Genomic DNA, 14,519 nt, shown 5'->3' with positions numbered 1-14,519 from the left:
CCCCATTTCTCTCGACAACCTCATAGCAGTAGACATTTTTCAGATTACTCACCTGAACTCTATACCAACACGAATGGCGACTTTTCTGCCTCAAAGTCACCTATACTCAGGACCTTGCTCACCGACGGATCTTCTAAGTGCAATTTGAGGGTTGGATACTCGTCAAGCTCCCACTTTTTGAGCAGGATGCTCAGAGAAGAAATGGCATGCTGACGTTTAAACTCCAGTGACGTTAATACTGAAGAAAAGGGCATCCCTATAAAAACCTTTTTTTTTTTTTAAGTCATTGCGTGCTATCCGACAAATGTTCCTGCTAAAGGTTTGTCTGCTTTGTCTCCCAAAGAATTTATAAAATATGAACTGGCGGTATTGAAGCCTCACCGACCTCTTCTACTCCCCTACTACACGTTAGAGACATATATTATTGATTGGTTTTCGACGATGGTGAGTTCTACGCAATGAATATACCAGCGAACGACTTCAGCGATCAAGGAGGGAGGCACACTTTTGTTGTATTTCCAGGATGTACCACCATGCTTCAAATCTTTTCGTGTTTATGACAGACACTTAGATTCCTGCGCCCGGAGCAATTTCCGATTTTCGCGTAGTTTTGAGCTTCCATTCGGTAAGAAACTTTCTCCACCATTTTGTTTATCTCATAATAGGCATTTCATAAGGGATGTTAATGCAGTAGTAATAACGGAGACTTATCTCTTGCAAGCTGGAAGACCAGCCTGCTCTGAAATCTTTGTTTACCACGAGCACGCATACATTAAAACAGACCCCACGATTATCATCACTTGTTAATAAAGACAGCGCAAACAGGATGACATAGGACAAGCTAAAAGGAAGCTACAGGATAAGCGCTGACTCACAACTCAGCCTCAGCCTTTAATCCAAGGCCCAGAAAAAACAAACATGAAGAAAACGAAGCCCTTTCACGTGAAACATCCCTGGAATCATGCTAGTCAAAAAGACACCCCAAAAAGAAACCTCTTTTCTTGAAAGAACAAGAGAAGTCTTACTGTCCTTTGAAATAAAATATGCTTCTACCCCTTCCCTCATAAACTTTTCTCTGTGCCGATATTAAATTCTGACATGGTCAAATAGGGGACTACACTTCTCCTTCTTCGCTGTCTCACAAGAATAGCAATGGGAAACCGGAAAAGTTTGGTCCTTGCCACTTTCCAAGTTGTTTCGGTTTTCATGCAGCCTCTTGTGATAGGGCAGACGGACAGACGGGGCGGGGCGTCTGTCCTATATAACAGGCTCCACAAGTGCCAACATTCTTGAGGTCATGTGAAATCCTGCGGACATATGGTACCACAGCAACTTTCCTCTTCTCACCCATACTGGGAAGGTATTGCTGCCTGGTCGTTCTTTTTAGGCTCTTCAGTAGACAAGAATAGGCCTCATTAATAACGAAATCCCGGTAACCGGCCTTTGCAATTCTTGTCAATTGCCATTCAAGACTTTTACCCATGCCGTGGTAGCAAGACGTCTTTAACGCACTGAGCAAGCATGTGTTGGTCATCCCATTTTTTACTAATTTCGAATGTCCCGAACTAGAACTCATCAAAGGCTTCACCGATCTCAGATTGTAATCCCAACAAACATGATCCTCCCCGAACTAATCTAAAAACTGCAACCGACCGTCCACTGGTTCTTAAAATAGTAAATAATAAACTCCAGCCCAGATCCACACTCAGTAAAAACTTCAGCGATATCCCTCATTCGTTGATCGAATCATTCACGGTCTGTGAACACTAAAAAGTCATTTACTTACCTGAAGTTAGAGTGATAGAGGCCCCTTAAGTTCTGCTGAAGGTTTCTGTTCACGTAAATCAAGAAGATGTTACTCAAGACAGGTGCGACATTCAATTCAATGCAGAATCCAGCCTTTTGCTTGTATAACTTATCCTTCCAGCCTATGAAGGTGGACTGCAGGTAGAACCTCAAAATTTCGACGAAACTTTCAACACTTACTCCAGAGGCATCAATCACATTCATTATTGTCCTCAGTGATGCACAATTGAACCACTTAAGCAGGCAATCATGGGAAACGAGAATATAGGAAGCAGGAATGTGGTGTTACCATAGAGACCCATTTGTCAGCTGCAAGACCGGTGTTGTGTACAGGTTTCCGCTCACTTGTGGAGCCTATCATATAGGGACAGGCAGGGCGGTGTATCAACAAGAGGCTACAGGAACACCGAAACAACTCAGAATGTGGCAAGGACAAAACTTTCCTGGTTTCCTATTGCCATTCTTGTGAGACAATGAAGAAGGATAAAAAGAAGTGTACTTCCCTATTTTTTCATGTTAGAATTTTATATCGGCACAGAGAAAAGTTAACGAGATAAGTGGATAAAGCATATTTTATTTCAAAGGACATCAAATGTGTCAGCAAAACTTCTCTTGTTCTTTCAAGCAAAGCTGTTTCTTTTTTGAGTGACTTTTTGACTAGCACATTGTTACGGGGAATATTCACAGTACGACAGCTGTCCACACCACTGAGGATGATCACAGCACAGCACTCGTCTGCGTCTTCTTCTTCTGGGAGTCTGTCGCACTTCTTTATCCTCAGTAACACTACCCCCCATTCGGGAAAAGCACAGTCCCGGAGCGTTCTACGTTAGTGAAACAGAACGTGCATAATAGGGCTTCAGGCGGGACACATGCACTATTTCAGAGGATGGCGCTCTGTACGAGGATTTCGGTGGCACAGATTCAACTTCGTATGTGACGTCGGTCAACGGGGCGCAAAACTCGGTAAGGGCCTGTGTAACGGGGCAAAAGTTTTTCACACAGGCCCACGCGACGGCACGGGAGCCAAAGCAAGACGAGTGAGCCAGGAGTGTAGTGGACATCACAGTGGCGACTGTCGTACCAGAACTTTTGAGAGTCTTGGGATGCAGAGCCTGGCATGAGCTATCCGGTGGGCATCATGAGCGCGGGCTACGGCATCACTGGCGTAAGTACTGGTGGCGTCTGTCGCGGGTAGTGAGGTGTCGAAGGGCAGTAACGGGTGTCGGCCAAATAACAGATAAAATGGAGAGTATCCAGCGGTAGAATATGATCCCAGTGATGTTTCACGCGAAAGGGCTTCGTTTTCATCACATTTGGCGTTTTTTTTCTGGGCCTTTGATTAAAGGTTGAGGCTGAGTTGTGAGTCAGCGCTTGTCCTGTAGCTTCCTTTTATCTTGTCCTATGTCTTCCTGTTTGCCAGAATTGCAGCTTGGGCTTGTTGGTTAAGCATCTTCAGGTAACAGCGCAAAACGTGGACAGGTGCACAAGATTATAAGACGACAAAACGAGCGCTGGCTTTCAACAACATTTATTTTGAAAAAAAAAAAACAGACATCTTGTATATCCTTCAGTTCAGTCGTTCAGTCGTGTCCGACTCTTCGTGACCCTATGGACCATGTCACGCCACGCTTTCCGGTCTCTCACTATCTTCCTAACATCACATAACTTCATCTGCAGTGCCTCGAGGATGCCATCTAACCATCGCGTTCGCTGCCTACCCCTTTTCCGGCGACCCTCAACCTTTCCCAACATCAAATCTTTCTCCAGCGACTCCTCTCTTCTCATCAGATGACCAAAGTAGCTGAGCTTTAACTTTAGAATTTGACCCTCCAATGAGCAGTCAGGGTTTATGGTCGACAATATCGACTGATTTGATCTTCTGGCAGTCCAAGGAACTCTCAAGAGTCTTCGCCAGCACCACAATTCAAACGCGTCAATTCTTCGGCGGTCAGCCTTTTTCACAGTCCAACTCTCGCATCCATACATCACAAATGGAAAGACCATAGCACGAGTTTATACGGATCTTGGTTGGCAGACTAATGTCTCTGCTCTTTACTAGGCGGTCAAGGCTAACCATTGCTCTCTTTCCCAGAAGCAGGCGTCTCCTAATTTCATGGCTGCAGTCTCCTTCCGATGTAATCTTGGAGCCCAAGAAGAGAAATCTGTCACAGCTTCCACTTCTTGTCCATTGATGCTCCAGGACTTGATAGGGCAAGACGCCATGATCTTTGTCTTTTTAATGTTCAGTTTAAGCCCAAACTTCTCACTCTCTTCTTGTACGCGCATCAGAAGTCTCTTGAGTTCCACTTCACTTTCTGCCAATAAAGTGGTATCATCCGCATATCTAAGGTTGTTGATACGTTTTCCAACAATCTTCACTCCAGCTGAAGACTCGCCCAGACCGGCCTTCCTCATGATGCACTCTGCATATAGGTTAAGTAGGCAGGGCGACAGTATGCAGCCTTGCCACACTCCTTTCTCGATCGGAAACCAATCAGTAAGACCATGCCCAGTTCTGACTGTGGCCTCTTGCCCTTCATACAGGTTCCTGAGGAGACAGATGAGGTGAATTGGAACTCCCATCTCTTGGAGAGCTTGCCACAATCTGCTGTGATCTACGCGGTCAAACGCCTTCGCATAATCAATAAAGCAGAAGTAGATGGGTTTCTGGAACTCTCTTGCTTTTTCCATGATCCAGCGAAGGTTGGCAATTTGGTCTCTAGTTCCTCTGCCCTTGCGAAATCCAGCTTGCACGTCCGGAAACTCCCGATCCACATACTGCTGCAGCCTACCTTGGAGGATTTTCAACATCACCTTGCTAGCATGCGAAATAAGCGCGATCGTGCGATAGTTGGAACAATCTTTGGCACTACCTTTCTTTGGAATGGGGATGTAAACTGACCTCCTCCAATCCTGTGACCACTGCAGGGTTGTCCAAATCTTCTGACATAATGTATGCAGAATGTTAACAGCGTCATGGTTGAGGTTTTGAAGCAACTCAGCTGGAATGCCATCAATTCCGCTAGCTTTGTTCTTAGCAAGGCTGGCTAAGGCCCATTCAACTTCACTCTTCAGGATGCCCGGCTCGGGATCAGTAATCACAACCGTCTTATGTTGGGTTTGCACATTCGGGTCCTTCTTGTACAGTTCTTCTGTGTATTCCTGCCACCTCTTCTTTATCTCTGAGGCTTCAGTTAGGTCCTTGCCTCGTTTGTCCTTTATCATGGCCAGCTTAGCACAGAAGCTTCCTTTGATATCTTTGATTGTCTTATACAGAGCTCTTGTGCTCCTTAATTGGCTGTTGTCCTCAACTGCTTGGCACTGTATGTTCAGGAAGGCATTCTTATCTCTCCTTGCTATTTTCTGAAAATCCGCATTGAGAACCTTGTATCTTTCTCTTTCACCCATAACTTTTGCCATCCTCCTTTCCTCAGCTATTTGCAAAGCCTCTTCAGATAACCAGTTTGCTTTCTTGCATTTCTTTTGCTTTGGAACTACCTTAGTAGTAACTTCTTGTATTATATCACGAACATCAGTCCACATCTCTTCGGGCTCTCTGTCTTCTAGATCTAATTCTTGAAATCGATTCCTCACTTCCACCGCATATTCTAATGGAATTTGATCCAGATCATACCTGAAAGGCCTTCTATTTTTCTGCGTTTTCCTCAATCGAAGCTTAATTTTGGCAACAAGAAGCTGATGATCGGTGCCACAATTGGCCCCAGGCCTTGTTTTTACTGCTTGTATAGCGCTTCTCTATCTCTGCCGGCAAAGAATATAATCTATCTGATTCCTGCACAGACCGTCCGGTGAAGTCCATATGTACAGGCGCCTCTTGTGCTGTTGAAAATGAGTATTCGCTATGGTCAGGTTGTTTTCTTGACAAAACTCTACTGGCCTCTGCCCAGCTTCATTTGGCTCGCCAAGACCGAACTTGCCTATAATTCCGGATATTTCTTCACTCCCGACCTTAGCATTCCAGTCTCCTATGAGAAAAACGACGTCTGATGATGGGTGCGGTCTAAAAGGCATTGTAGGTCCGCATAAAATCTCTCAACGTCAGCTTCTTCAGCAGTAGTGGTCGGTGCATAGACTTGGATAACTGTTATGTTGAAAGGGTGACCTTGGATCCGAAGTGAAATCATTCGGTCGTTTTTGGGGTTGTACCCTAGCACTGCTTTGCCCATTCTTCTGTTTACTATGAGAGCGACCCCATTCCTTCTCTTGGATTCGTGCCCACAATAAAAGACATAATGGTCGCCGGAGTTAAATTATCCCATTCCGGTCCACTTGAGCTCGCTGATACCCAAAATATCAATGTTCAATCTGTCCATTTCTCGCTTGACGACATCTAGTTTACCTTGCGTCATAGATCTTACATTCCATGTTGCTATGTGATATATCTCCTTGCAACATCGGACCTTCCGGTCGCTTCCCGACACATCCACAACTGAGCGTCCTTTTGGCTTTAGCCCAGGCGCTTCATTCGTCCTGGAGCTACTAGGAATCGCCCTTTGTTCATCCCCAGTAACATGTGGGACGCCTTCCAACCTGGGGGGCTCATCTTCCGGCGCCATATCGATAATGGTATTGTGACTGGCCATAGGGTTTTCTTGGCAGGAAATACTGGAGTGGGTTGCCATTACCTTCTCCAGTGAATCACATTTTGTCAGAACTCTCTGCCGTGACCTATCTATCTTGGGTGGCCCTACACAGCAGAGCTCACGACTTCATCGAGTTTCGCAAGCCCCTCCGCCACGACAAGGCAGTAATCCATGAAGGGGTGTATATCCTTACGCCACACATATCACGTACAGTGACTTGCACATCTCAGCACAGTTATAGTCGAAATACACGGGCCGCATAAACGTCTCTTGCACACAGCGTGGTACACTCACTTCTGAACACTCACGGAAACGATTGCATATTTAGCAGCTCAATTTCCTTTTGTGTTAACAGTAGGGACGGCTGCTTACAAATCGTTCCCGCAGTTTGGCTATAGGCACCTGCAATAAAGTTTGCTGTGTCGATCGCCGGGTCGTAATATATATCCTAGCGAGAAGAGCAAATACTTCAGAGGCGACTTTTTAGGGCGTTTTCACGCCACCTGCATGAGCTTGCAGGGATCAGATTGCATGCTCTATCGAAGCTTTGCATGGCATGTGTCAGATAACTGGGCTACATTCAGAGCGCTTGGGCAAGCACGTTATCTGTCACACGCGTGTATACCTATAATGCTGCTGAACATGCTCGGTCGTTCATCGCGAACCAAGCGGCTAACAGCATCATTTTTGAGTCACGCTGCGGTAAAATTGCAGCCCCACCTATGCAGTGCAGATTCCCTATCTCAGTGGCTTCAATTATTTCACGAACCAGCTGCTCATTATGTTTTGCTAGCACTTTACATTGTGTGAATTGCACGGAGCAAGTTTTCGACGCGCAATCCCTGACATGGATCCCCGAATGCCTGCTTGCTTGTTCGATGCTCTTTTTGTGTTCTTTCAGCCTGTCATTTGTGCATATCCCAGTCTGTCCTACGTATTCCTTCCCACACTTCAAGGGTATGGAATAAACAGCGCCTTCCGCGAACTCCACAAATCGACTCTGGTGGTTTGTTGCGTACCCCCTCTGCTTTTGCGACCCATCTGCGTTTACACGTCGGCAGAGGCTATTCAGTTTCTCTGGAGCAGTAAGCACAACATTAACGCCTGCTCTGCGCCCGATCTTTTTTTAAGCGATGGAAAATATTGCGCACATATGATATGGCCACAATCCTGCGCTTGTATGTTGTCTCCCTGTTCTCGTGTCCTAGTCGGGCACCGACACGCTCGAGTCTTAGCTTCTTATTCAGACGTTCCGCAATAGAAACAGGCAAATGTTGATGGGTACCCAGCTCCCGTAAGGCGGTAAACCAGGCGACGAAAACTGGCCTCCATGGTGTGAGTACATGACTTCTTTAGAGCATTTGACAAACAAAGGTTTGCAATGGCTCTTTTCAGAAGTTTGGAATGGGCCTAGTGGAAAGAGCCCTCTGGGTTCATAAGCCCAGCAAACCTTCCCCAAACCGAAATCAAGTCTGAGATCTAGAAATCTTACAGGGACTTTGTGGGTGATCGTGAGCGGCTGAAGAGCATGGTTAAAGCACGCCTCTACTTCCCGAGTTACGTCATGGGTGTTCGTGCCGCGGCCATCACAAAGCACAAGGTTGTCATCGACCTACTTTAACACTTTGCGGACGTTTGTACCGGTGAGCGCGTTCAGAAGAATTATGTCTTTCTACGCGAGGTACAAATCACCAAGGATTGGTGCAATACAAGACCTTATGCACACGCTGCTTTTTTGGATGTAGACGTTACCCTCCCAGAGGACATGGGTAGACTTCAAATAGACAGCAAGGAGCTCCAAGAACCCACCTTTCGACACCCCGCAGGCATTTTGGAAAGTGATTGCACTGTACGTATCTATGCACTTTTCCACACAGTCCAGGAGATCATGGGGAATCGAATAGTATATACATTTTACATCCACCGTGCATGCTGCAAAGTCAGTGCTAGAATTGTCATTTAAAAACCTTATTAAATCGTCTAATGATTTCACCTGGAAAGGTCGGCACAGTCTAGTAATTTTAGTTTTCCCTGTAAAAACTGGGCGATCATTTTTTGCCAGGTCCCATTCTAGGAAACTATAACCCGTAGGGACCAGTCAGGTTTGTGCGTTTCGCAGTGAAAAACATGTCGAGATGATTTTTTACTAGTCTCAATGCTACGCACTAGGTGGTCAAGTTTAAGGTTTTTGCATAGCTTCTTAGCATCTAGCATCTAGCATCTGACTTTGCTTTTCTTAGAACTGACATTTCATGTCTATTAAAAACAGGATTAATGACATCTAGCGCCTTGCCTTTGCACAGGTCAATAACCAACACAGCAAAGCCCCCTCCTTTTCCGAAGCAGGCAATAAGAGCGAATGTTCTGTTCTGCGCTCTTTATGCGCTGTTTTTATTAACAATGGATGTTCACCAACTCGCCCAACAAAGTATCTCGGTAAGCCATATTATCATCACTGCTTTTATTTTGTGCGTTTATATTTGCTGTAATCAAAATTGGCATTGGGGCAACAGGCTTGACGATGATTAAAGTTATTGGCCCAGGCGTAGCTCCAACCGAAGAGAGCCAGGGCACCAAGGTATTTTCGTTTACGCAACTTTAGAAACAAAGGCCCTTATCCCAAGCATTTCACCCCCTTATAAGCAAAGCAACAGGCCAGGGGAAAACTTGTGCCCATTGTATATCATCATATCCCCCGTGGGAACCAGGTGGCGATGAGGATCGAACCAAGCACCTCCCGCACCCGAGGGAGACGCTTAAGCAACAAAATCGGCGTTGCGGTGGATTTTATTCAGCACATTTTGCCAGCTGCAGAAGTAAAAAAGGATGTACTGCTGTTGAATTAATTTTTATTTCTTGATGCCAATCTTTCGGGCGCAATAATAGCACCAAGCTTCGCATAGAGAGTCTTCAGCCTTTAATGTTTTCATGCAAAATGCGAGGTGTTCTGCAGAAAGTTGGTGCGTATTCTCGGCAACGAACACATTCGAGTACTACCAAGCTACCCAATCGCTTTGCACTGATACTAGCTGATAGGGCATCATTGTCTTCTCCCACCTGCAAGCATTTCGGGCGATTGGCTTGAGTGACTGTCCCGAAGTAATTTTACTTGGCACACCCATATCATGTTAGCTCTTGCTGGAAGCCATACTTTCTCTTTCTCCCCATTGCAACCTTTCATTTTCCTCGCGGCGCCGTTCAGGCATCCAGATAGAGGGAGACCGTGACCGCACATTTCCGTTCTTCATGGCCTCTTTCTCTTGAACAGTAGAGTTATTTTATAATTATCGGCAACACTGAGTGACACAAGGCTATCGGAACCGAACTAGACAGCATATATACACTGTGGATTCGGCTTGTTCATCAGAGTAGTGCGAAGGAACCTGGACTTGGCAAGGCGTTCGTGCTGCGGTGTCGGTGTGATCGCCTAAGCTTTGTGAGGTGTGCACTCTCTTGTGGCAATTTGCATGTCCACCTTTATAATTTATTGTTTGCTACATCGCTGAGGCATACTCTTTCGGGGCTGGGAGTTAGCACAAGAGTAAACAATACATGCCTCCTTCTCACTCTAAGAGTGACCAACAAGAATAACGAAAGCAACTAACGGCAATCATCACACGCAGAGTTGTGGAAAATTCACAAAAGTAGACAAAATTTAAAAAAGCAATATTACTACCAGCTTCAGTATGACGCATGAGAGTTTATTAGACAAGGCCGCCTGAAACTGCTTCGAATTTCTCTGCGGTCCTGTCGCCCTTGATGCCAGCTGACAATACAGCCAAAGAAAAGGCCGCTTGGAGCCTGTTCTGAGGCAAGCATGCATGTCCATGCCGTGAAGGCTAGCTCACAGTTTACGACTTCCCGTTGAGAGTCATTTCCCGCAAACAGCGAGGAATCAACCAAGCAATTTCATGCACAGTATGCTCCTCACGAAACGTGCTTGTCTCGTGCCACTCCGCTAATTCGCAACGCAGGGAGCAGAACAACAAAAGGACATAAACCCTCGACCCACTCACTGCGTATCGCCCACGGTTCCAGACGGCGGAAGGCCAGGGCCATCTTGAGCAGGCTCTGGGAGCATTCGCCAGAGACAGCCGGGTCAAAGCCGAACCTGGTTACCATAGGCAGCGCCTTCTTGTAGGCGGCGTCTATGGTGTCGTATACGAAGGCCTCCACGTCTGGCGCGGGCTCGTCGTCCGAGTCGCCTCTCGCGTCGTCAACTCCCTCAGACATCACCGCTGCGGCGTTACTGGCATCTGCCGCATCCAAGGAAGCGACAGAAGACTGGCCTGGGGTGCTTGCTTGGCTGTGCGAGGCATGCTCAGTGAAGCTCACGGTCTGCTGCGACGATGTGATCTCGAAGAGCACCAGGGAAAATGCAACGAGGATCCACGGAGCCATACTTGATCACAAAAGAAAAGGAAGGGGGGGGGGGGGGGGTGCTGCGGCGCCCTTAACGAACGATACCGGTCACTTGAAGTCCGAACTTCAGTAGTGTGATTTAGCTATTCGCGTCGTCCACTAAGCTGCGGAGTAAGATAGCCGTGAGTTTTTCTCAACTATCCCCTTCGATTTATCCGGTAAGATAGGAAACCTGCATGGTCAGCTAAATGTCGTCGAGGGCGCGATGACTTTGCACGACCAGAACTACGGCGAAACGAAAGAGAATGATGTGCAGCAAGACTTTTCTAACGGGAATAGATGGAAGAGGGGCTGCGCAGTGAAACAACCGCTAAAGGAATGGCCAGGCATCCGCGGGGCACGACATTTCAGTGCGAGGCGCGCGCATCACTGCATCGTCGACTCGTCAACTTCGCGAGCACTCGGAGCCACCTCGCGCAGGCATTCACCAGCTGGCGCGACTGCGTTGCCAGAAGCAGTGATCGCAACGTATGCCGGTGCGGGCGCGCCGAAATTTCGGAAGCACCCCCCCCCCCCCCCCCCGCCTCTTTCTGAAAGAGAGGAGGGGAAGCAGATGCGTCCTGGCACAGTTTCTTTCGCAGCCGCTTTCCTCGCAACGTGGTCCAGGAAGGAGGAGGAGAAAGCGGCCCACCGAAACGCCACCCGAGATGATTTGCGACCAGTGCTTGGTCAGGAGGATGATGCTCGCAAGATGAACTAGAGATCAATTGTCCGACTAATGTACGGAGTAGAGTACGTTCGCCCCCTTTCTTTATCGTATCTGAGTCTGCTTGTCCTTCCTTCTTGGGCACAGGAAAATGACATGTTGAGCTAAACGAACCTATGCTCTCTTTTATCAACTCACACCGCAACTGTATTGCAGTAAGCAATAGACAACCCTGACCAAATTATGCATATGTTTGCCTGAAGCTTTTCATGCTTTCTACGCGAGATTCGGGTTTAGTTCGAAGTATTCAATCCTCAAATGCAGGCCTTGGCGATTAGCTTTGATTCCCATTTTTATTCCCCTCTGTGGCAACACTTTCGAGTTCACCTTACCATGCAAAGAAAACACGGCGTCTGTGTTTCCCCCCATAAATACGCGTTAAAACCGACGCCTCATTTCTTTGTGTGAAGCCCCATCATCGTTAAATATTTATTCAGGTAGTATTGGTCCAGTCACGAGCGCCTTCGAACTCTCAGATAATTCAAGTTTATTTGAAATGAATACTGCAAAATTGTTTCAGCTAGGAGGAGTCTTGCCCCAGTCACCTGAAGGCCCATGTACCACCTAGAGAGCTGTGTTAGCGGGAACGCCCCGTCTCCCCCTCCCGATTCCTCCAGACCCTCCTCTCTCTGCTCTCGTTCTCAGCATCCCAGCCTTTCTCGTCGAAGTGTATCTTCTTTGTAGGAAGCTTTGTGGTCACTGTTATATATTTTTCCCCTTAGTTATAACCCCCGGATTGCGTACTCTCGTCTAGCGTAGCCTGTTTTTAGAGCGTAGATGCCCCACGCGACGTCATACACAACGGCCTCGTCTCAAGTGCATGTCCGTGACGAGAGAGTGACCACGGCGACGCCCATGAGGCGTCGGAAATGGAGCGCGCGCGCATTCGCCATACGGATGCGCATATGGGCTGAATGTTCCATGGAAGGATCGCACAAGGGTTTTAGTGCACCGATCATTTTGTACGCTACAACGCTCCCTGTGCCCAAGAAATTGTGCTCATTCTCTTTTCACGATCTCGCGAATTAGCCCGGCAATCGTTGGGTTTCGCGCTTGGCGTTGTAGTGCGCAACCTCCGCAGGTGGCGGACACACGTTTTCGGTGGCGCCGGAGCGTAACCTCGCGGAAAATCCGTAATCGTCACGCCGGTACGCGCTCTGTGTGTGTGTCTTTCGCTTCTTTCTCGCTTTCTTCGCTCGCCTTCTCTTTGCCCGGCCGCCTGCCTCTCTTACTCTCACCGAAAAGGAGGAGGGAAGTGTTTGACTCAAACACACAGCCTCATAGTGGGTGCGTGCTACCGCCCCCTTCGCCACCAGTCCCCTCGACATCTTTTCTTGCGTGCCTGTTTGAACGCCTTTCTTCTTTCTTGCGCATGTATAAAGAGTATACAGGGCGCGGCACCGACTCTCACTTTATGCGTGCCAGCAGGGAAAGCTCGCGTTCTCTGCGCGTCTCGCGTCGCGGAACAAGTCCATATTTCATCTTCCTCGTACAGCGACGCAAAAAAGAGAGAACAAAAAAAAAATAATAATAAACGGGTGTCGGACGTGCATACCGCGCTCCGCCTAGGTTTGTCGCCTATAAAGCCGTCACTTCCTAAAGCGACGCACACGTAAACGCCCGTTTGCACTACGTGCTCCACTGAGCGTCGGCTCGCGTCTTTTCCGTTTTTGCGCCCGATTCGCGCCGCTTTATTGATTTGCAAGCGACATGCTTTCAACGCAGAAATGCATTCCTCCGCAGCTGATCTTCTTTCCTTTTTATTTTACTGGGAAGAGAATACGAAAAAAAAAAAATCAAGCCCTGCAGGGAGGAACAAGTCGGCGACAGCTTTCGTAAAGACTGATCATAATATTGCGTGAATAAATCTTGTAATCGCTGGTTGCACTTCTTGTTGCGCGGTGTTGAGATCACTGGCGTGGCAAAGTTCAACAAAATCAACAGGCGCGCGGGAGAAATAAAATCTCGTTTTCCGTAAGAATAAAAACAATGTCCCTTAAGTTGTTCGACACTGGGACACAGATTGGAGAAAATGCGACGTAAAAAACTATGAACGTTCAGTGAGCCATTTCACTGTCTTCGAAGCACGTACCGGTGATTCTAGCGCAAATGTTTTCGTGATAAATTATCTCGGACTGCAAGAAAGCAACTGAGAGGAAGAAAAAAAAAAAGCACCTGCACGACATGCCATTTCAAACGCGCATTTTGTAAGGAAATGAAACACAAGCTCCAACAGCAACCAGAAGGACAGCTTCCCATTATAGCTGTCCAGTGCAAGTGAATAGTTGCACACGAACGAGTTTTCAGAAACATCACCGCGACATCAAATGCCGACCTAGCACCGAGTTTCGCGCGCTTAGTCCCCGCGGGGACAACGTTCAGAGCTATTGGCCGGCTCTTATGTTGCCGAGATGCAGGCGTAACGATGCCTGATGCGTCGAAGAGGGGCGGCCAGACTGGCGGGGTCAGCCGCCCTGCTATATATACAGGACCCAGAAGCGTACAGGGCGCCTCCACACTTCCGCATGGGGGCCAAGTACACACAGAGTGTTCGACATCCCGCGCTAATTTTTGACAAGCGGAAATACTTGAGCCGTGGAACATGCTGATGACTTAGTGAGCTGCTTGTCAAGACAGCGGAGCATGGGTCGCTTGAAAGCCCCATATTTGATATTTGATCCGGAGTAGGTATAGTTACGCGTGGTTTGGGAAAGGAAGACTGTTATGTTATGCAAAACTGGAACCAAGTTAAATGAACAGTCTGTTGTGCTCGTAAATGCGTTCGTATTCGAATTTGATGCATGCGAAATTTCAAGCCTTTTAACTGCATGCCATGAATTCATAGTCCGGCGTCGCATTGAGCCGCTATCACGCACTGAATAAATCTGTTTTCACAATCGACATTAAAATCTGAGTTCCTACGCCGTACTCAAGCAACGCACTAGATGATAACTGCACTTAATTATTTTCTGGACCAG

General features: G+C 47.4%; 1 protein-coding gene across 1 annotated transcript in view; it reads right to left on the bottom strand.

The window, feature by feature from the left end:
* LOC146204798 (nose resistant to fluoxetine protein 6-like) overlaps positions 1–10,814 on the bottom strand; it is a 65,646-nt gene extending 54,832 nt beyond the window's left edge. Inside the window, exon 1 of the mRNA XM_084586560.1 lies at positions 10,430–10,814. Within this exon, the coding sequence (XP_084442686.1) occupies positions 10,430–10,814 (385 nt within the window). The remainder of the gene's footprint in view (positions 1–10,429) is intronic.
* Positions 10,815–14,519: the final 3,705 nt, after the last annotated feature.

This window comes from Amblyomma maculatum, chromosome 1 (assembly GCF_055883805.1).
Source record: "Amblyomma maculatum isolate TAMU_Amacu chromosome 1, ASM5588380v1, whole genome shotgun sequence".
In the NCBI taxonomy this organism is placed as follows: domain Eukaryota; kingdom Metazoa; phylum Arthropoda; class Arachnida; order Ixodida; family Ixodidae; genus Amblyomma; species Amblyomma maculatum.
The sequence above is the reverse complement of the archived record's forward strand: the minus strand, read 5'-3'. Positions and strand labels throughout refer to the sequence as shown.